Here is a 24,982-nt window from a genome sequence, read left to right as displayed (position 1 = left end):
GATATAAACACGATAAAAATGTTCAAACAATGCCATCCTCTAATTAGGATATCTTCGGCACAAATATAAAGGTGTCTCTGCTCGTAGAGATTTCAAGTCTTTTTTTAGGTGATATAACATGAAGAAATTTCTGCGGCTCCATTTTCGATAAGACATTCTTCTTGGAGTCGACTTTTGGTGAGTCTTGCTCTTGCCGGAGATTTTCATAGACTGAAAAACAAAATGGATGTTTACAAAAAAAGGCGCCAAGTAATTATTTTGGCCCATACAAATTAACCAATCACAGGCTACCTACAATAAATGTGCGTAGACAGCTTAAAAACATGAAAATGGCATTGTAGCTGGAATTTCTCACAATTCCGTCCAAATTCCCGAGTTCGACAGAAACACTCACGAGTTTGACAAGATACACCTAAAGAAGGCCGGAGGCTATATCGACTGAAACGTCGTGAAAAATCACACAATATAAGAACAGTAGTCCGATGAATTCAAATGATACGGATAGCGTCTCTCTAATCTAAGTCGGTCCGTCTAAAACTAATGTGTGTGTGTGTTGGCTGAAACCATTTAATTTCTCTTTTCAATTATTAAAAACAAAACAAAGCATTGTGATCGATGCAGGAGACAAGAGGGGTGGGGAGGGGTGGTTGGCAATTGGACTTTTGAACTCGCTCGACCGTCTATTTTTCTCAGTCTGAAAGACTCGACGCACAAAACGACGAGAGTCATAAATCTATTTTCATCTCCGCATAAACAAAGCTCATATAGGTAACATGTGAGAATTTTAAAAAAAACAAAATCTAGATCTGCCCGAGTTAGCGGCAATTGGATCACACATACCTTAACACACACACACACACACACACACACACACACACACACACACAAAAGTACCAGTCGTTGACTGGCTTCAAAAACAGCCTACAGAAAATGGACTAATTTATGAAAGTATGATAGGTTATGAAAAGGAAGGGTTGTAAGAGATAGCTTCGAATTTGGGGGTATCAAAACCAAAGCAAAATATGATGAAAGTAAAAATAAAATAGATAAACCCCATAATTTATTATACCATACTTGTTCACACTAAAACACTTACCACAATATTCTGTGGATCTATATTAAAAAAAACCTTATCAAACTTTGTGACATATTTCCATTCTATGGAGGTCAGGTGCGAACGAACACCCCCATAATTTTATTATACCATATTTCTTCAAACTGAAACATAATTATCAAAGTATACTTATACAGATAGATATGAAAAGTCTTTATTAAAGTTTGTGCCTATTTCCATTCTATGGAGGCCAGATGCGAACGTAGACCCCACAATTTTATTATACCATCCCTATTTAAGTTAAAACATACTTTTCAAAGTATTCTTATGTACATCTATATCAAAAACACTTGTAAACGTCTTTTTCTTCCATTTTTTTTATTTTTTTTTTTATTTCCATACTTTGGGGACCAGGCGCGAACACAGATCCCACAATTTTTATGAACCACCGTTCTGCCAGATCAAACATACCCATCCCTGATCCCCGATACATCTATCATTATATGTAATCAGTTTTTTGTTTTTGTTTTGTTTTTTTAAATAGTCAACCATATAGGAGCCTATTCGTGACCAGACACACAGACGTTCAGCTTTATATATATATATATATATATATATATATATATATATATAATGTGTCCTGGCAAGGCCATAAGACTACCAAGCACAAAAAAAAATAAAAAATAAAATAAATAAATAGATTTTTTTTTTTTTTTTTTTTTTTTTTAGTGATCACCACTTTTCAAGGCCCGGAAGCCACTCAAGGATAAGGGTTAATGCAAATACATTACGTTAGTGTGGAGATTTGATGAAGTGTTTACTTAAGGGGGCGGTTCATTAGGAATTTATTAACGTTGGACTTGAACACATCCAAGTTGTAGTCCGGAGGGAAGCAGGCAGATGGAACAGAGTTCCAGAGGCGTGCAGTTCTAAGAAAGAAGCTTTGTTCATGGAATCCGCGTTTTGATTTAGGCACAGATATAGAGTGGGGGAAATTTTTCACAGTGGATTCAGCTAGACGGGTGTTTTTCGTGAAAGATTGGCGAGGGGGGACCAGAGATTGGAGTTCAGACGAGCACCTGCCATGGAAATAACGATAAAACAAGAATAGGCTCGCAACGTCTCTTCTCTTCTGTGGGAGAGAGGTTGCAGGGAAGAGAAAAGGGCATCCCCCACTAAGCCACGAAGTCTATTTTGTACTCTGTCAAGGCAGGATAGGCTGTTTTTAGCAGCTCCTGCCCAGATATGTCAACAGTATTCCATCCTTGGACGTACTTGGCTTTTATATAGATAGAGAATTGCATCAGTAGTGAGATATATTCTGGAGCGGTAGAAGGATCCCACCATCTTTCCAGCGACCTTGGCAACAGACTTGATGTACGTGTTCCATTTCAGATCAGGAGTAAAAGTCAAACCCAGAAGCTTGTCAAAACACGGGGCCTCACCCAGACGAGAGCCATCCATCACAATTGATGCCAGCTGGGGATCAGAGCGTTGATGATGTAAGGATAGGAGTTTGGTTTTGGATGAATTAAAGGTAACCAGCCACATCTTCCCCCACTGAACCACGCGCTCGAGATCAGAGGAGAGAGAATCAGAGAGAACTTTGTCATTTACAGCCTTTGATGTGTTGCCGTAGATGGTCGTGTCATCAGCATAGATGTCAACGAATGATTTAAGTATGTATTTAGGGAGGTCATTGATGTAGATCAGGAAGAGAGTTGGACCTAGGATTGACCCCTGAGGGACTCCAGCATTTATATTGCAGGCCTCCGATTTTTGTCTATCTACCACTACTCTTATGAGCCTATCGGAGAGAAATGATTTAATGATTGAGAAAACATTTCCAGTTATACCGTAGCTGGAAATCTTGTGAAGTAGACCCTTATGCCATACCTTGTCGAAGGCCTTTGATATGTCAAGAGCAATTGCCCAGCTATAAAAGTGAACGTGTGTGTGTGTGTGTGTGTGTGTGTGTGTGTGTGTGTGTGTGTGTGTGTGTGTGTACATTTCCCTACGCAATAACTGTCAATCAAAATTTGATGTACAGGGTACTGAGATTTGAGAAAATCTTTGTGATCGGCCAAAAATTTGGATGTTAAGGGGTCAAAGTTCAACGATTTCACCTTTGAAAACTATCAAACACCTCCGACAATTTTGGGTCCAAACACTTGAAATTTTAGGTACAGGTTCTTTGGACATGGATCTAACTTGATTTGAGCCCAAAACAAGTAATGTTAAAGGGTCATAATAGGGGGCCAAATTTTAAAAAAAAAAAAAAAAATTACCGTTTTTTATTTTTTTTGCTCAATATACACCTCCAAACACCCGGGCAACGCCGGGCTGAAATGCTAGTTCCATATAAACTCCATATAACTGTCACGTTTGACAGCAGTATTTTCAAGGTAGGCGAGTCATGCGTCTACCTATCAATGTTGCATCTAGGAGATGCGCAATCATCTACATATCGCTACATGCCGGTCGAGTTATCCGGTTTCATCGGTTGAAGACGGAAGCTCGTTTGTAAATGGCGACAGATTAATCCTCTCCACCCGCCCGCGCACCGCCCCCACAAAGCTTAACGATTATTGGGAAGTGCATATGCTTTTAACATTAATCCAAAACTCCTCTTGGCTTAACGTTGCATTGACTATTAAAAATGTCCGCCAACAAGGATAATATTAGGAAAAAAAAAAAAAAAAAAAAAAAAAACTAGATCGATACAGCCTAATATATATTTTCAGAAAGTTTAGATAAGTCATCGGTACAAAACCTGATAGAAGGGGACCGTTTTAGATCAGGTTTGAAACCGACTGTACCGATGACTTATCTAATCTAAACTTTCTGAAAATAAAAATATAAAGTAATACGCTCTCATTTTTTGGATTTTTTTTTTTTTTGCTTTACTATAGAGCACTCTGCTGGAATCCTTTTATCCAAAATATAACTAAGCATATTATATATATATAAACAGCATTTCAATACTTTGTGAGCAAAAGCGGATGGCTGCTTGAAATATAAAAAGTAAAATATTTAATACAAAAAAAAAAAATAACAGTTTTCATGCTTCAAAAAAAAAAAAAAAAACTCAAAATCAATATATATGTATATATATATATATATATATATATATATATATATATATATATATATAAGATGATTGATAGTTTATAATTAAAAATTAAAATCGGTTTCATAAGAAACAACAAACAAATCAATAAATTGTACGATCGTTTCAGAAACGATGTTTTCAATGAGATTGACAATAAGTCTTGGACAATAATTTTATCATTTGGTTTTTTGAAACAAAGTCTCATCAGCAAAAATATTGGGTGATTTTTTTTTCAAGACACCAAAAATAAAACTAGCATTTTTAGGTAAGGCAGATGTATCTTTTAACGGTTCGCCTTCTACAAGTCGTAAGTATCATCGTCAAAGCATTCATTTACCATCCAAATGAAAAATCTATGATAAAATTATTGTCAAAGACTTATTGTCAATCTCAATAAAAACATCGTTTCCGAAGCAATCGTATAATTTATTGATTTCTTTGTTCTTCCTTATGAAACTGATTTTTAATTTTAATGATAAATTATCAATCATCTTACTTAATATTAAAATAGCTCTAGGATATAGATGCCTATCGAGCTTATTATATATCTACATTACAACGAGCACTGTTTTCTTTTCTTTTAATTGTATTAATTTACTAATACATTAAAATATATTCTGCTCTTCGGACTGTTGTTCTAATCCCCTTAAAATATATATAACTACTTCATTTACTCACATAAAATTAATATACGAAAGTATAAATTTATGCGTAAACTTACGTAGTATTTACTTCAACAGTGCTCAATACGTAGGTAGAGCTAGTTAGTAAGTTATAAACTATATATATGGCGATTAAGCTAAACTGAATATTCCGCGTTTAACCAACTCTAGGAGTCCTGAAGAGAACGCGGAATATTCAATTTAGCTTAATCGCTATATAACCTTTTTTGAGAATATATACCTAAGTTCGAAATGTAAGTTTAGTAAGCTAATTCAACGTAAATTAAAAAAAAAAAAAAAACATTTATTTATAAATCAAAGAACTTTTCGACCTCTTCGTTAAGATAGACAGCCCCCCCCCTTTTTTTTAAATCTCTTGTGGCAAGAAAAGCAAAACTCGTTCGGTGTTATCAACGGTGATTTTGGAATGTCGGAAGTACGTATGTGTATGTTTCCACTTCCGGTTATAAACAGGAGATAGATCGGCTGAAGAGAGCTTGATATGGGGGACCTAAAATGCTCTATTCTATGATTATATATATATATATATATATAGGAAGGAGGATAATGTACCCGGCAATGTCGTCGTTTCGTTATAGAATGCTATACATGAAAGAAAAAGGCAAGGAAGCTTTACCAGTCGGAAATGTCGAGGAGAGATTAAAGCTTATCAGTAATCGCAAAGAAAACATGAATTTAAAAAAAAAAAAAAAAAAGTCAATACGTATACACCTATTATTACTATACTGAATACGATTAAATCAACGTTTGTTTCCTTAAAGTTGTTTTTTTTTTATCTATATTATTTTCTATTATATAAATCACCCAGTACTACCTGCCTCATGGTCGGGTCACCGACGACTAAACTGGTTCCCCCACCAGACTTGTTTGGTGAGGAGGGTGGCTAGTCTCCCTGAAGGATTAAAAACAAAACCTTCCAAAGGGCGAATGACCCCTTTTTCGGTGTCAACGGCCAATTAGCACCATATATATATATATATATATATATATATGTGTGTGTGTGTGTGTGTGTTGGGGTAGAGAGGGCTCCCGGAAGCCGTGGTGAAGGCAATCTTTCTAGGGGAAGCAAATCTGATTTAAAAAAAGAAAACAACATAAAGCGGGAGACCAGTACCCGCATTTAGCTGGTTTGCAGCTTAACTTGTTTCTGGCTATCTTGCTCTTGCTGGATCTCAACATTTTGAACCGAGAAAGAGACTTAGCTGTCGTACAAAGCCAAAACTCTGTAACATCTTTATATAGATACTCCCTCAGGCATTTCGGTTCACGGACTTTAAGTGTCTGAGGGAGTGGCACTCATCTGACAAGACATTGCAATCATCATTTATGTGTATCTGCCTAAAACTTTCGACAGAGGCGACAGAAAGATCCCCCGCTCACATGCCGAGTTCGACAGAAAGGTCCCTTCCCCCAACGCCGAGTTTGACAGAAAGATCCCCCGCCCAACGCAGATTTCGATAAGATACACCTGAAGAAGGGCAGAGATTACATCGGCCGAAACATTGTGAAAATAACACTCCAAATGAGAACAGTAGTCTGAAGAATTCAAATAATGCGCGGACACTACTGCTATTACTAAGAGAGATTTGGTATCTGCCTAAAACTGAAGCTGTATAAAATTCTACCATCATTTAAAAGTCAATTTATATGGCATGATCAATTTGGTACACCGGTTCTCGTTCGATCATCAAAGTTAATCACCGTTGAGCCTGGTTTTTATCAGATGGGTGACCATCTGGGAATACCAGGCGATGTATGTAGGAGGACGTTGACAGCTCCCTACAAGAGTTAACGTTATCATATCGTCGCTTGTATCTACCCTGACAGTAATACAAGAGCAACTGGTGACCGCTCATGAATTCCTTTGAGTCACTGACGTCATCAACCAAGTCACTCTTTGTTTATGTAAAAAAAAATTGTTTATAAAAACAAAAATTCCAAAGGTTTAACATAAAATCCTAAATGTAAATGTTTCTGTTCTAATTTATTTATATTATTCCAATTGGAATTCATTATTGAGATGAGTATTATTAATATTAATTTTTATTTATTGCAAACTATTATTCTCATCTTTATTAGTTGTTGTTTCACAACGCTTCGGCTAACTATTCCTCTGGCCTTCGTCAGGTGGTAACCACGACGGATAGGAACTTCGAATCTCCTAACTGCATTCTCAGCAATCACTGCCTTCCATAGTTGTTGTCGTCTCAGCACGTTTTGGCCAAGTAAGCATCTGGCCGGCTTTGGGTAGGATTGAAACAGCTATCTTCAGACAATGCTCATCTGGAACCGTAGAGATTCAATGTCTATCAACTGCGCCACGGGCCCCGAAGGGGAGATTAAGGTTAGATTTTTTTATCTTATAAATCAACGTTTATTTGTTATATGATCTTCCTTCGATGGTCGGGTCCGTACCGAATGGTATATATATTATTTTAATTGGAATTCAATATTGAGATGAGTATTATTTATATTAATTTTTTATTGCGAACTATTATCCTCATCTTTATTGGTTGTTGTTTCATGACATTTCGGCCAACTATTCCTCTGGCCAAAACGTGGTGAGACGACAACAACTACGGATGGTAGTGATTGCTGAGAATGCAGTTAGGAGATTCGAAGTTCCTATCCGTCGCGGTTACCACCTGACGAAGGCCAGAGGAATAGTTAGTCGAAACGTCGTGAAACGACAACTAATAAAGATGAGAATAATAGTCCGCAATAAATAAAAAATTATTTATCTTGTTTAAATATTTCATCCGTAAATATTCTGTTGCAACTTTTAAAAACTGCTATTAAATATTTCATTTCGATAGATATCCCTGAGGTACGGAGCGAACACCAAAGGACAACACCAGAAAGCTCACTAGTTTGTATACCATACAAAAAATTCAATAGATGTTATCCGTATGACATTAGGGAAGCATATTTTCCATGTGCTATAGAACATTTTCATCTTAAATTCTATGCAATTATGCAAAATGTAGAAACTATGCATAAAAAGAATTCAGCATAATTGAATGAAACCAGTTATTTCATAAAAAAAAAAACATACAGTAAATATGTAACTAATTAACGCTCGATTTTTTAAAAAAGAAACATACAAATTAGTTAATCTTTATGTAGTCGCTCACATATCCATGACTGAATATATTAAGCTTTTTAAGTAATTTTTAAATAGAAAAAGTAGTATCAATGTCAGAGCGAGAGAAAAAAAAAATCAATTTTATAAATATGTAGATTATTGAACCAAAGAAGTCGATCTTTCTATAACCGGACGTTTTGGCCACCTGACGAAGGCCAGAGGAATAGTTAGCCGAAACGTCGTGAAACAACTAATAAAGATGAGAATAAAAGACAACAGAATCAAGAAATAACTTGGAAATTTTTTAACATCAGAAAATTTGATCAACTGTTCAGTCGATTGGCATTCCCTTGAATAATGATGGGTAAAATTCCGTAGAGTAGAGCCAATTCACGATTAATCTCGGCGCGCCCATAACAACGTCTAATGTAAACAAGTTCTTGATGAGCCGTTCCATATAAGTTATCAAATTTAATAAATTTTCATTACTAATGATTATTATATTGTCCAATTTCTACTGCACACTCTTTAACCCTTATCCTTGAGTGGCCTCTTGACCTTGATAATGTGTTGATGCCTATGAAAAAAAAAAAAAAAGAAAAAGTCCAATGTGAACAAGTTCTAATTGAATCGTCCCCCTAAGTAATCCAAGTTACAAAACTCCCACTGTTTACTATGCTAAAATCACAATGACTAATGTATACCTATTAACCCTTATCCTCGAGTGGCCTCTGGGCCTTGATAAGTGGTGACACCCTTGTAAAAAAAAAAAAAAAAATTCAAGGCGGCTGAGGAAGTGCTGTGGAGCGCGACAAATTGCTCCTCCTCGAAGGCCATACGTTGATATTAGAGGAGATGGGGTATCATAAAATCGTAGCAATGAGATAAATTTCATCAGAGATAAATTTAAGAAAAAACTTATAACCAGGAACGTGCAGCGGGTGGGGGCTAAGGTGCCCAAGTACTTGCCCCTTTTTAATCCAGTTTCAAAAGTGCCCTTTTCAGAATAATGTATTATAGGCCTGTGCCCCAACGAGACTTTTCAACCGAACACCTACTACCCTGAAATGTATTTATTTGCTTGCCCACCAAAGCAAATTAGGCACAAGGCCGTTTTTAATGTGGGGTAAAAACCAGCTCCCCTAAAAGTAGGCAAAAAAGGTTACCAAAAATAATAATTGTCCCAGTATAGAGGGTTTCCCCTCCATTGACTTGTACAAATTATCTTAAGTGCAGCATCTGCAGAACAGATACTACACTTTGATCCCGGCCCGAAGGCCCAGAACAACAGGGTATTTATTTGCTCCCCCACCAAGCAAATTAGGAACAAGATCGATTTTTAATGTGAGGAGTGAAGGGGAAATGGGGACCAACTCCCCGGGGAGTAGGGGAGCTGGATAGTGACAATTGGTATGAAGGGTTGCCCCTACATTGACCAAGGTCTTATATGTGGGGGTTGCCCTCGCATATGGTCTTTGCTTGCAGTATCTGACAGAACAGGTACTACACTTTGAGATATTAAATCTTTTATTCATGTTAGAAAATACAGTCAAAATCAACGATGAACAAAAAACTTGAGCACATGGCCAACTTAAAAGGGGGGATTGTGGGGGTCGTTGGTCATCCTTGTCACTCCAGAACTAAACAAAGTCAAAAGTTTCTCCCAGCTAGTATCTTTCACCATAATACCGCATTCACCCTTTCATATTGGGGGACGTCCTACTTAACTCCCAATTTTTTAAACTTTGATCCCGGCCCGAAGGCCAAGAACAGAAAAAAGGCAAGCCTCGTTTCTATTTATTTCTGATTGTCACTGCTTATAACAAAAGGGGCCAATACCCCCCCTCCCCCCATCTTTTTATAGATTAAAAAAAATATTCTCGATATGCGAAAACGAAGATACACGGATCGGCAAAACTAAAAATGAATTTTGGTTCAATTATCGCATTTTATAGGTCATTTAACTCGGTATTTGGGTTAATTTCTATTTCGGTCACATTAATTATGAACAGTTTATTCTCAAATGACATTTTTACTTATACCAGGTTTGGATTATTAACATCCGTGAATTTGTAAAAGAAAAAAGAAATTTTTTATTAGATATAAATTTTTTTTAGTAGTACAAAACTTTATTATAGATGTTGAAAAAGACGGAGTTTCTTTTGTATCCATGGTAAAAAGGGTAATGGGGGGGGGACAAAACGTACGCCAAATTTCATTCCACCATAAAAACAACTTTCTACAAAAAATTATTTTTACATTTTTATCTAGCAAATAAACATAAAATTATATATGAAAAACCACGTTTATTATTTTTTTAAATCCAACAACGGAGCTGAAGTCGATGTTTTCTATTGTAAAAACTTTTTTTTTCTTTTTAATAATAAACGTGTTTTTTTTTTTTGTTTTTTTTTTTCATAAATATTTTTATGTTTATTCGCTGGATAGCTGTATAAAGATCACTAAAATAATTTTTATTCAAAAAAAAAATATTTCGGCGGTAGGCCACAGATTTATCAAAAGAGTTTTGTTTTACAATCGAAAACATAGACTTCAGTTTCATTGTTGGATTTTAAAAATAAACGTGTTTTTTTTTTTTCATATATAATTTTATGCTTATTCGCTAGATGAAAAAGTTGTTTTTTTTTTTTTCTGTAGTAAGTTTTTATGACGGAATAAAATTTGGCGTGTGGCGTACCTTTTGGCGTGCTGGCGTCCCAAAAAAAAATTAAAATTTTAATTGTAGCTTTGATAAGCTCGATTTCCTCAGACAAAAAAAAAAAAAAAAAAAAAAATATCCGTCCAGATTTCATATTGAATGATCGGGTGCTTATTTAGATTGGCACTTACGGTGGCATTTAACATGAAAGAAAGTACAGAAAAGTCCGTATGATGTACGAACTAGTCACGGAACGACGAAATATTAAAAAAAAAAAAAAAAAAAAAAATCAGGTGATTCAATAAAATCAAATCTTACAAATAAGCGAGTCGTAGTGTTTTTGTCCGCCATGATTAAATCCGACGAAAGAAAAATAGGGGAGACAATTTAAATCGAAGTTCACGGACGAAAAATCAGCCTTATATTCAATGCAGTTTAGTAGTAAAAATCGCTAAAAGTCGCACAAATTCCGATTTTCTTAGTTTTAAACAAATCTACTTGATCGATTCACGTGATTTTCGGAATATGACATCTTCGTTCTGTAACGAGTAGGTACATCATAAGCTTTTCTGTATTTTCTTTACTTTTTTTTTTAATTGCCGCCATAAGTGCCAATCTGAATTAGCAGCAAATAATGAAGTAAAATTTATTTTCCATAAATGTCACGTGACTAAACTCAAATATCATGCTGTTGCACTTTCTTTTTTCATATTCCTGTAGTCATCCGATGAAATTAGTTTACATGAGACTTTGTTTACGTAGTCAGATTTAAGTGGTCAGCTGTTAAACAGTCGACATGATGATATGGGGAAGGGGGTATCTGCCCATTTGTTTGTTTTCTGAAAAAAAAAAAAAAAAAAAAAAAAAAACGGGGGGGGGGTCTGAATTTTTTTTTTTAGATGAAAATTGGTTATTCGTAGTATTTGGATTTATCGGACTACCGTTCTCATCTTGAGTGTGATTTTCATTTGAGAAGGAGACTCAAGATGAGAACGGTAGTCCGATGAATCCAAATATGAAAAAAAAAAAAAGAAAAAAGAAAAAAAAAAAGAAAAAAGAAAAAAAAAAAAGAAAAAAGAAAAAAAAAAAGAAAAAAAAAAGAAAAAAAAAAGAAAAGAAAAAAAAAAAAGGAAAAAAAAAAGAAAAAAAAAGAAAAAAAGGAAAAAAAAGGAAAAAAAAGGAAAAAAAAGGAAAAAAAGAAAAAAAAGAAAAAAAAAAGCCTAAAATATAATTGTTATCTATTATTACCGTTACCGCTACGGCCGTTATCATCCTGATCATCCCTCGAAAAGGAAGTGGAATTCAACAAGACAAAAAATTTGGTGTCGCTTTTAAGGCAAAGCTAATAAAAGATGTAACAAAGTTTTAATATTACATTACATAAATGCTTTCAGGTTTATTAATCGAAAAAAAAATGCCCTGGAAAAGCTCCTTCTGGTTGATTGTTCATAAAATGCCCTAGAAAGGTCCCTTTTGGTTGATTAGTTGTGAATCAACCTAGGAAGCTCCGACTTGTTTATTGATTGTAAAATGCCCAGGCAAGCTCCATTTTGGTTGATTAGTGTCCTGGAAATGTCCCTTCTGGTTATTATTACTATTATAATATAAACCACCCACTCAGTTTCCGATTTCAGATGATGGCCATGATAAAGTGGGCACTTTCTATTTTAATTAACTTTCTGCCGATTTATATACTCTCCCATCGCCATAAGAAAAATGATACAATAACAAAATGTGCTTTTTATTTATTTATTTATTTTAACCATTCCACAATTACTAATTTAGTAGGTACGGCCAAAAATGGTGGAAAAATATAGGACAGTTTTGAAAACCGGTTTATCAATTCTTCTGTATGTTTCCGACTACATTTTGATTGTATTGGAAAGATTAAAGACTGAAATTAAACCCCACCCCACCCCACCACAAAAAAAACGTAAACCCTGACGTCTTTGCCGTTGCGTCCATCGCCAAACCGAAAGTGGCGAAGGTTTAAATTAAGGCTAGTCAATCGACAAAAATGGAATGACTTTCGAAAATATCGGCAAAAAAAAGAAATGAAAAAAAAAAGAAATGGAAAAAAAAAGAAATGGAAAAAAAAAGAAATGGAGAAAAAAAGAAATGGAGAAAAAAAGAAATGGAGAAAAAAAGAAATGGAGAAAAAAAGAAATGGAGAAAAAAAGAAATGGAGAAAAAAAAAAAAGAAAAAGAAAATCCTCCCTGTAGAAAAGTGCCCAGTTGAGGGTGAAGAAATGAATGTTTTTAGCCAATTTTTCGATATTTGTCGTCCGAAGAGTCGAGCTTCGAAATGATACCGATCTCGTTAAAATCGGTCACCTCTGTCGAAAGTTTTAGGAATGCAGGCAGGCACAGATTTATATTATAAATTATTTTTCTACTTTATCATTTTTCATAATATTGGGAATTTTTGATTTTACCATGACACGTAAATACGTAATGTTTTCACCTTAAATGCGGTGGTTTTAAAATAATCAATCTACACCAGCACCTCAATTTTATGGCAAAGTAAAATGAAATGCCGAACCAGGAGAAAAATTCGGTGCTTGTTAAGCTGGAGTTGGCAGATCGATTTTTTTTTTAATTAAGTCGTTTTAAGCAAAATGAATATATACTACCTGTGATGATCTACGGTAGTGAAACATGGGTCCTGACAACTCGCAGTGGAACAAAGGAAGATGGAGAGGATAATGTTGGGCATCACTTTACAAGGCAGAAAGACAAACATCTGGATGCGCCAACAAACAAGAGTTTGTGACATAAATACTGGCATCAAAACATCTAAACACAGATGGGCTGAGCACGTAGCCAGACAACATGACAACAGATGGTCTATCAGGACAACGAAATGGACACCTCGTGAACATAAGAGGCCAAAGGAAAGATCAAGAACGAGATGGAGGAACGACCTACAACACGAGTCCCACATGGCAGTGGAGCTCGGGACAGAATTAGATGGCTAAAGTCCAGGGAGGGGTTCCTTATTGAGTGATCAAACCCTTATTGATATTAATAAAAAAAATAAAAAAAAAACAGTACTTGTCATGCAGAAAAATAGTAATATATCGAAAAGCTACGAAAATTTATCGAGTATAAAATTATAGTTAAAAGTAATTTTTACAGAAAATTGGAGGAAACTGAACTTTCCCTAGAAAAGATTGCTAACATATTAGACATACTCATCTCTTTTCAGCACTTTAATGGCACACTTTTTTTAAGACAACCAGCGATAGACTTTTTTTTTTCTAAAAATACAATAGTAGTTGTTCTACTCGATTAATTTTCGTAATTTTTGGATGTATTACTATTTTCGACATAACACTTAAGTACTATTGTTTTCGCTTAAAACGAAATATATATATTTTTTTTAATCGATCTATCGACTGCCTTTAAAAGCACAGGCGCTTCTACACTATCGGGACGAAATTTTGGAAATCGTAATACTGAATTCCATATGAAAACAATGGTATCTACGTATTCCTCGTATTTTCAAGATGATTATATCCAAAAATTACGAAAATCGATAAGGTAGAAAATTATTTAAAGAAAATAAAAAATAGAATTTGATGAAAACGTTCGCAAGACACGGGAGAGTTCAAAAGAGAATTTTCCGTTTCAATTTAAACAAGATGGTACATTGGTGTACACTATTTTTCACCTGCTAACACGATTACAGTTGTTTTTTCAGTAAGTCAGTAATATTCAGATGAGAAACCATTGTGTGTGTGTGTGTTTTTTTAAATCTGAAAACTCCATTTAACGACTACAAAATTTCGTCCTAATAGTGTAGAAGCGCCGAAGCACCGGATATTCTAACGGTCCCTATAGTACAATTGAACTCAACGTCTTTTTTATAATTATCCAGAAAAGAAAACGAAAAAAACTGAATACACATTGATGAGTGGTTGTCAACGTAACGATTCCGCTTTGTTTACACAGACAACGTCACATCACAAGAGGTTTACAAATGCGGATTGTGCGCTTCAATCAGCATTATTGATTGTAAACGACTTGTTTTTTTTTTTGGGGGGGGGGACAGGGGTTTGTTTTACAATCCACAGAGATTCGAAAAAGTACTAAAATGTTCAAATATATAACATAAATGTGACCAAAGGCAAGATAAGTTACTCTTCTACCTAGCTGAATATTTTTTTTTTGTTTAGTGCTTTTACTTAATGTAAAATGTTTTTTCAACTCGAGAAACAAGCAATGTCAACCGCTGGCGCTTACGCAACCACAAAAAAATAAATAAATTACCGCGTAACAAATACATTGCACTATTGCAGCCATTTTTCCTTGTACTCGTGTCGTGTACCGGCTGACAGTTTTTTAGTTGAATAAACATTTTACATCAAGTAAAAACACTAAAAACCTAGCCCGCTAAATATTGAAAAAATAAATTAAAAAAATAACATGGCGAAAAAAATAAATATGAGGGGGGGGCTTTCAACTGTTTCACGAATGTGCATGCGTGAATAGTTCACATTACCGGTTCCTTATGTTAAGAATAAGTAGGTTTGAAAACACTTTTAAAAATGCGTGTCAAGCTTGCCTAATTGTTATCGTATTTGACTCACTGTCTTTAGACTTTGGTTTCGATCTAAGCTCGAATATTATATAGGGGTGTACATACACACACACGCACAAGAAGTGAACGGACGAACGGTTTAGGAAAAACTTAATACTCGCATGGACATTCAGTTTCTTTCCAGTTTTTCTTTTTCAATTTTTTTTTTTTTTTTTTTTTTTAGAATTTAACGTTACGATTAATACCTACGGTATTTCTGCTTATAATAAATGAGAATTATGCAATAATTAAATATATGGTGCTTATGCATTTATGTTACCATGCTATTTTTAAAAATAGTATTCTCAAGTTAAATTCAAGTTTTATTATATACTTTTTTTTTTTTTTTAATCAAATTGTTAGGTGAAAGTGCAGAAAGTAAACCTAGGAGAGCGTTCTGTTTTGGGGTTGTTTTGGAAAAAGTTTCGTTCCGTTTTATTTATTTTTTTTTTAATTGCGCATGCGCCAATACAATCGAAATTGAAAGAATGAAATTCAACAATCGTACTTATATATATATATAAATAAAACGAACTATTTTTTAAAATAAAATTTTATTAACAAAAACGAAATTTAAATTTTAAACGAAAAAGTCAATTTGGTAAAAATTTTTGTATTACACACCTCCAGCCAGCTCCCCATGTTAAGAGCAACTTTCGGAATACACCCCCAACCTTGTCAGAATACGTGAAAAGCTATGAAAGTTGACATTTCGAATGTAAATGGTGAGTTTTCGATTTTGTTGGTGCACGCTGCAAGCTGCAGCTGCAATTAAAAAAAATTAAATTAAAAATGGAACGAAATTTAAATTTCCGTTCCATTTTCCAAACAACCCCCAAAATAGAACGCTCTTGTCTTCTCTAGTTTTGCCTCACAGAAAAAAAACTACAAAACACTCTCCCCTTTCTATTTTAAGAATGGCTTTCAAAATAACATTTCAGCACGGCAACAAGTGCACTGCATGAATGCCTATAATATTTATGCGCATTTTACGAATGGGAAACACCGGGCGCCCTGCTATATATATATATATATATATATATTCTGTAGAAATATTTTCTTATAATATATACCAATCCGTATTTAAGAAGCTCAATGTAATTAGAGCAATATAGAGAATAAATGGCAAAAAAAAAACAAAAAAAACTATATTCCAAAATTCATGATGTTGACCATCTTATAATTTATTTCTTTTAATTCAGTTGACTTTTACAATTCTTGACGCTAAACAGATACTGTCAAGAATTGTAAATGTCAACTGACTTAAAGATAAATTATGAGATGGTCAACATGAATTTTGGATTATAGTTTTGTCATATTCACTAATATATATATATATATATATATATATGTGTGTGTGTGTGTGTGTGTGTGTGTGTGTGTGTGTGTGTGTGTTTTGTTCTCTAGAGTACAAAATGCAGGAAATTACATATAAAATACGTTAGGTGTGTCAGAAATTTCGTGAAAAATAGTGAATAATTCCACCCCATCTTTCCAAGCTTATAACTCCTCGAAAAATGTAATTAAAGCCCTAATTTATTTTCTTTCGATTAAAGGAGCAAGGGCCAAGGTTTCATTAAAAAAAAAATAAATAAATAACGTGGTTTAAAAAAAAAAAAAAAAGGTTTAAAACTTCGAACTTTACAGGTAAATTTTAAAAAAACACTTGTTTTAAATTTGAATATATTATTTATTGACCCTTTCTCTTCAATTTGTGATATATAACACTCTGGTGAGTAAATTAATTATTTACTTTTTAATAGACACTTGAAAATGGGGGGGGGCGTGAATTAAAAAAGAACGTTTGTCTAAAATATTATATTCGGTTTATTGGAAAGAGCATAAAATTTCACACTGAAAATATCGTAAAAATAGAATCAATAGAAAAATTTTGATTGATTTTTAAAGTTTAAAAATTGAAAAATATTGAGTTCGTAAAATTCATTACTGTTTAAAAAAAATAATAAAAATATTTCTATTACTTTTAAAACAACTTTAATAGTTTATTTTGGAAGTATAATCCATAAATAAAATAAACAACCCACTTTTAAAAGAGAAATTACAAGTTTTTTATATTTTCACAGTTTCGTGTTAGGGGTGTCAAAAATTCCTACAAAAATTCTGATACACCTAAAAATACGTATGTAGTATTGTTATTTATTTAGTCAACACGAAGGTCGACATATAGGAAAAAAATGTTAAAACTCGATCGTAATAAATACGTGACCGATAAAAGTACGCGAGTGGGTGGAGGAACGTGGGGGGGGGTCAAATGAACGCAGGTGTAATAAGAGGAAATTTAAATGGAACACATTAGTCACCGCTGAAAAAAAAAAAAAGAAAAAAAAAGGGAAACGAAATATTAAAAGCGGGAACGGTCAATCAAAATAAGTTTTAAAATATGGTGCTCTGCTTAGGTGCGACCTTTTAAACAAACGCATTTCAGGTGAAAACATTACGTACTTACGTGTCATGTCGAAATTAGTGTAAATTAAAAAAAAAAAAATAAAAATAATAATACCAAAGACGATCCAGTAAAAGATGTGATAAATGTATTAAAATAAATTGTTTTTTTATTTTTTTCGAATTAAAATGGCACCATTAAGGAGACGTAGTGAAACACGACACAGTGAATCAGTGAACCAGCTAGCGGTTGCAACTGGGAACTCGTAACTTGGATTTTCGCTCGTATGTAGGGAGGATTTTTGCTCTGAAGCCATCTCGTATCTCGAATTTCTCGTAACTCTGGTAGCTCGCATGTTGAGGGTCCACTGTAATTTTTTTCTGCCGAATAATTTTTGGAATTTATACTAATTTCGCCAGGACACGTAAGTACATAACGTTTTCACCCAAAACGCGTTGGTTTAAAAAGAGCACCGGTGTTTGTCCAGAATTTTTCATTTACACACACAAAAAAAAAAAAAAAAAAAAAAAAAAAAAAAAAAATTACCTAAATTGGTCAAGCAGTTTAATTTTTCAAATAAAATCAATTTTGTGGCTAAACGAACAGTAACGATATCGGAACGCAATTTTGAAAACAGACTTGAAAAACAAGGTAGAGAACTCCAAACAATTCGAACTCTCCTTATCTTTTATCACCCGTTTATAATTAACAATCTATTTCTAATCCCTTTGTTCACTGAAAAGGCTCTTTGCCCCGGTATACATCCCTCTCCCTTTTGTTTTCTCTCCCCATCGTCACCATCCTCCCCCATATCATTATCCCCCTACTTCTCATATCACTTATATCCCAAGTCGCCAGTTAGCTTAAATTCACACACATTAGTTTAACATCTCCACACACCCCTCGTCCATCACTCCCCTGTATACCAGACGCCTTGATATTCCCCCCACTTAGCTAGATACCGCATTGAAATGTTTGCCTCCTAGCCCCTATTCTGATGAGGAGCATTAGGCTTAGAAATAACTTGGTACAAAGAGCATATAAGTGCTCCCCCCAATTATAGCTTTTCCTTATTACATCGACAAATATATGACTTAAGGAACTGTGTGTGTTCCTTATGGACTCGAAAACGGCTGGGCCGATTTTTATGAAATTTCGCAAAACTGTACTTAGTGCCTGGCAGTGTTCTTAGTTTTTTTTTTTTATCGGAAGGTCTTCAATAAGTAGGATAATCGATAATGGAAATAATTCGATGAAAGGAACAGACGATTTTTACACAGCCTAACATCACAAGTGTATTTGAGAAGCAGAAAGTCCCAACCTATAAAACCAACAGTATGTTCTTTGATGTGACAGGGGCGCGTTCAAATGAATGTTTCTGTTTAAAGCCCAATTGCACCATGATACTTGACTTTCGCATTTTAAACTTTCGTTGAAGCCATATATATAAAAAATATTTTCATAAAAACAGCAGGTTCTCTACAGTGCAATAAGGACAATGTATGCGGAGAGGTATGGAAAGCGTCCTCTCAGTGCACTGCGATGGGTCCCCAACTAGAGCAGGCAATCAATCGATTTGATTGAAAAATGGGCGATTCCACCTATTTCGGTGACAATAGAAGTATTGGGAGTGTGGAACATTCGTTGATCATCACTCAATCCCAGGCAACGTCGGATCTCCCTGCTAGTTACACACACACACATGTGTGTGTGTGTGTGTGTGTGTGTGTGTTAAAGGTGCGAGTTTCGTTATAGAAACGTTGATTTAATTTCAATAAAATAAAATACGCATCAAATGCGCTTGAAAGTCAAATCACAACGCAATATTAGGAAAATAAATATTTTACTTGTTTGAAATTTATAACAAACCGGTACAACATGGCAAGATAGAAAAGAAAAAGAAAGAAAACATACTGAGGATGGAGTTTATCTCCGAAATATATTCATGTTATAAATTTCAAACAAGTAAAATATTTGTTTATTTTCCTAATATTACATTGTGATTTGGCTTTCAAGCGCACTTGATGCGTATTATATATATATATATATATATAAGTTCAGGTTGGAGATATTCAAAAGTAGGGACTAATAAATACAACGAGGTTGTTAAATAGTGCTCAATAACAAGAGCAAAATATTTTTTATTATTTATTCGAGAGTAAACAGTTACATTTGGTCGCTACATATATACACACACACACACACATTATATATATATATATATATTATATAAATTCCATAAATATAAATACATTATACTACACCGATGAAGGATCGGTCGAAAATTATGTACCTGTAAAAAACGTTTACATTTTTTTTTTTTTTTTTTTTCATAATATAATTTTGTATTCCTGCACGTCACCAATAGAAAACGAATAAAGAAAAGTTATAAGCTTTTATACTTTTCGTATTCTTATATATATATATATATATATATATATATATATATATATATATATATATATATTATATATACACACACACATATATTTCCATTCATATATATTAGTTTCCAGTCGTCCTGGACTTCTTGCCACTGGACTCAAATAATGCCGATTCAGGAGAGGTGTGGTAAATGATTGCGCAACCTTTGCCTCACAAGTACACGCGCAGCAGCTACCCTTACAGAGGGTATCCATGTTTTTCAAGACTGAACGAAGGTGAAGAGATATTTATGTGTGTGTGCATAGTTTAAGGGGGAATAAAACAAGGCTTGAGTTTCCGGTTACAGCTGAAATTCGATTGGCCATCGATGCTGACGGTTTTAGAAAATGTGGCAAAACTCAAACCTGTTGGGTTACATGTCCATTCTGATTCCCAATCAGATAATTCGGCATCAAACTTGCTGACTAAGGACGAAGCTATATGCAGTACTTCCTAGCACAATACTCTGATCTCCTACACCTAAAACCGCTGGTATCGATGACTAATCGAATTTTCGATGTATAATATTATCGATAATGAACACACGCACACAAGTGCGCGAAAACCCAACGAAATAGAAAATTTATGAGTTTGTTTTACAATCCACAGAGATACGAAAATGTTAAAAAAATAAAAATAAATAACAAAAAAGGCAAAATGTTACTTTCCTACCTAACTGGATAAGGTTTTGGTGTTTTTATTCAATGTAAAATGTTTCAGTCGAAAAACAAGTAATATTGAGCGCTACCAAAGAACAAGAAAAAATACCGGTAGAAACCCACCTAATGAATATTACCGTGACATTTATTGGGCGAGTTTCTACCACCATTTTGTTTTATTTCTTATTTTGAAGTGATTATCGATACTTCAAAGATGTTCTCTATTTACGACCTGCCCTAAACACTTTCAACTTCCTATGTTTAGAACGGTCTTCGAGATTGGAGGGGGTATGTTTATTCCGAAAGCCGTTCTTAATATGGGGAGGTTGGGTGTTTATACTACGCTGCTGGGTGCTGGGGTACTAATAGTAGGGTGGTAATTAGTTATTTCCGGAAGTAATTATCTAGTTTGTGTTATTCCGTCGGTTACTGACACAGCTGAGCTCAGAGCTGTCCAGTCCACTAACTGCACCCAGGCTAGGCTGTCCAGTCCAGTCCACTTCCTAGAGAGGTGTCCAGTCCACTAGACGATGGAGGTTGGGACTAGGGTAGCCTGATGTTGGTGGCTGGTCAGTTATCTTTTCCAGTCAGATGTCCAAAGTGTCGGGGGGGGGGCACCTTTTTTTTTCTTTTACATGCTTCGATCATAGTTTAAAATACTGATTTCGGTACTTCTAGACTTCATCGCCGAAACTGGAGACGCCATTTTATTTCGCGCACCTGTCGTTGAAATCCAAGGGAGAAATCAGTATTTTAAACTGTGACCGAAACAGGAAATAAATAACAAAATTCAACTAGATAATGATTTTTCCGTTTCATTTCAATTAATTTGTTTACTCTTCAAAGTTGATTTAATTAAAAAAAAAATGTTTCATTAAGTATTTATTTGTCCGAAAAAAAAAAAAAAAAAAAAAAAAAAAAAAAAAAAACTTACTGCACTTACTGATCCGCGCTATTTTTTTTTTTTTTTTTTAAATCGTAAGTTTTATGATTTTTTTTATTATTCAATTGTAAGGTTAAAGTACAGAATAGATAGAAAACACCTTCCCCATGTTAAGAATGGCTTTTTAAATAACGTTATTTATTTCAGCACAGATCAATAAGTGCACTTGCACTAGTACCAAACTATTTTATAAAAACCCAATGTTGCTTTCATTACAAAATTGTTTTCTTAAAATTACATTTTCTTACGCAGACTTAAATAAATGTTTTTACAATTATATTTTGATAGATTTTTTATACAGTAAATGTTTTGATTTTCAAATGGCGCTCGCTCGCCCAGTTTAAACATAATTTCATGAAAAACTTTCCCGTTTTCATTAATTAAATCGAAACATTTCCAATTAGACAATTACGGATATGTTCTTTCATTTTATTTACTTTTTTTTTTTTTTCATAGTTATTTCCGGAAGTAATTAATATCTAGTTTATCTTATTATTATTTTTGTTATTTATTTCTAACTTCGGTCAGTTTAAAATACTGATTTCTCCCTCGGAATTGACCGACAGGTGCGCGAAATAAAATGGCGTCTCCAGTTTCGGCTATAAACTGTAGAAGCATCCTGATTTCTCCCTCTGATTATGATGATAGGTGCCCGAAGAAAAAAAAATGGCGTTTCCAATTTCGGCGATAAATTGCAGTAGTACCGACTCGAGATACCGGTTCATTACCACACTGTAAATTTATCAAATAAAGTTTAATTAAATTTAAAAAGTAAAATAAAACCGGACAGTATTTACAATTGCCAATAAAAAATTTAAAAAAAAAAAAAAAAAAAAAAAACTTATTCGTGTAGGTAGAAGAGCAATTAACTTATATTGCCTTTATAACATTGTTGTAGTGCTTATGCACTTATGTTACCGTGCTATTTTTTCAACAGTATTTTAAAGTTTCACGACATGTTTATTATAATTAAATTGTTAGGTGAAAGTACAGAATAATTGCAAAACACCCCCCCCCATGTTAAGAATGGCTTTCTAAGCGTTATTTCAGTACGGTAACTAACTTTTGTCCTTTTTCTTTTGGTTATTGTAAAAAAGAAAAAAAATCGCGGCTTTCAAATCGTAAACTGTTTCGCGTTTGTCATTTCCGGAATTGACACTAGACCCATTGCATTGACTACAATTAAAAAAAAAAAAAAAAAAAAAAATCTGTAATGTACGTACCTATCACGGAACAGAAATGTCATATTCCCAAAACCACAAATTGATCAAGTAATTTTATTTTTTATTTAAACTCAACAAAAAAAAAAAAAAAAAAAAAAAAAAAAATCATTTAAACTATTTAAAGGCTACTCTGCAAGTTTGAATTATTGTGGACTTATCTACCATCGCTTAGTTTCCAAGATTGCGACGCGAGACGATCCCTTTTTGCTTCCTCAAAAAAATTGATTTTTCTTAAAGAAAATCACTTCGATTTACGTGATTTTTGGAATACGACATCTTCGTAACGTCATTTTTTTTTTTTTTTATATAATTAGGTCGAACACAAAAGTTAAAATAAATTTGAGAAAAAAATAAAATAAATAAAAAAAAAACTCATTTGTCTCATCACTTACCTATAACTCCCTGGTCGATTGTGATCCAACACGTCAGTATTAAACTTATCCATAGTAAATGATTGCAACCTTTGGAAGTTTCGCGTTTGCGTGCGGACATATTCCGAGTACCCGGACCCAGCACACGGACTAGGTTTCCAGTTTGTCCACCTACCCAGGAATTTAATAGGGTAGGGCGTTATAATTTCCGTCAGGTAAGAAAAAATAACACACGCACAAAAATAACGTCTCTTATTTTTTTTTTTTTTTTAATCTAGAAAAAAAAATTTTTTTTTTTTGTTTGTTTGTTTGTTTATAAGTTTAACACGATTTAAATTCCGAATTCATGAATTACAAAGAAATTGATTAGTATCATTTATATCAAACATGTCTCTGGTTTGTTTTAGCGCGTTAAACATGGACAATCTTTCAGGGTTTTTACCCCCGCTTAATATTTACAAAAATATTGTTTTAAAGGATGTAACAGGTTCCCGTTCTGCTGCTTTTTATTTTAAAGAGACATACACATTAATATCGTTGTCGTCCTGATGTCGCCCTAATTGGCTGTGTTGATTTCCTTTTTTGCTGTTGGGTTGAAAGAAAGAAAAGGCTGCGACAGGTTTAGTAGTTTTTGTTTTTTTTTAAAAAGGATTTTGTGTGTGTGTGTTTGTTTGTGCGTAGGTCTCCTTGATGGGCCGGGGTTTTTTTTTTTTTCTTTTCTTTTTTAGCTGTCGAGTTGAGAGATGCACGCAGATATATAGAGCCGTCTTTTCTATCTTGTTGATCTGAGCGTATGGACCTTGCTTTCTCTCTCTTTCAATAATACAAAAATAAATAAGAATGAAAGGGTAGGGGCTGTAAGTGAACTCGAGCAGCTTAAAAATAAACACGTTTTTTTTCCTCTCTCATAAGTAATAATAAAAAAAAAAAACTGAATAAATCTCTTTTCGTCAGGGTATTTTAAATAAGGGGCTACAATATGAACTTATCCGACAACTATTTTAAAGCGGGCAGGAAAAAGAACTAACATGATTAAAAAAAAAAAAAAACACGTTTATGAATGTCCTAATCTAAAAACTGCGGGTCACACTTAAAAGACACTAAAACAAAACAAGACAAAACTATATCGGCCATATTTCATGAAAGTAAAACGAAAAACACTGTCAACCCGAATAATAATAATAATAAAAAAGTATTGTTAAATTTGTTTTTAAAACTTTAGAAATAAGTAATTTTAGCCTTATACTTTTTTTTTTCCAAATAATAAGATTAATAAAAAATAAATAAGGTTAATAATCTAAGGTTTAATAAAAAAAATTAAAAACAGTTAATATAAATAACGAATGAAACTTTTTTTTTCCTGTATTTTTTTTTTTTTTTTTCAAGTTTTCCTTTTGGGGGTTTAAAAAAAAAAAAACTTTTTCCTTGTTTAATTTGTGTTGCTGTCTTGGTATATTCCATCCGTCGTGTATAAAAATACGGGTCCCATTGTGTTTAGTGTCGTGCTGACACCCTTAACTTGCTACCTGCACGTTTCCTTTGTTATTTGGTAGGAGGAGGGGGGATATGTCTTATTACAGGTGGGACATCCTAAGCCAAAATGTTCAGGTGGGTCAACGTTACAGGTCACGTGACGGTTTCTGGTCAATTTGATTGGCTGAAAAGATCCACAGTTCCCATACACACACACACCACTCTTTCTCTCACTCACATGACCGGTTTGAAGCCAGGTGAGAGTTAGTGAGAACAGCTGGAGACCGAGGGAGGAAGACTTAACCGTCAA

General features: G+C 34.0%; 1 protein-coding gene across 7 annotated transcripts in view; it reads right to left on the bottom strand.

Moving 5' to 3' along the window:
- LOC145268679 (protein sidekick-2-like) overlaps positions 1-23,994 on the bottom strand; it is a 363,221-nt gene extending 339,227 nt beyond the window's left edge. For 6 of the 7 annotated variants that reach the window (XM_080124182.1, XM_080124177.1, XM_080124180.1 and 3 more), the window contains exon 1: positions 23,221-23,987. In XM_080124182.1, coding sequence (XP_079980308.1) covers positions 23,221-23,320 — 100 coding nt within the window. In that variant the 5' untranslated portion in view covers positions 23,321-23,987. Of the gene's footprint in view, positions 1-23,220 lie in introns of all 7 variants that reach the window. The other variant, XM_080124179.1, reaches the window with a different exon arrangement.
- Between the last annotated feature and the right edge of the window lie 988 nt (positions 23,995-24,982).

This window comes from Euprymna scolopes, chromosome 44 (assembly GCF_053919585.1).
Source record: "Euprymna scolopes isolate OS-2025 chromosome 44, ASM5391958v1, whole genome shotgun sequence".
Taxonomy (NCBI): Eukaryota; Metazoa; Mollusca; class Cephalopoda; order Sepiida; family Sepiolidae; genus Euprymna; species Euprymna scolopes.
This window is presented reverse-complemented; position numbering and strand designations above follow the sequence as displayed.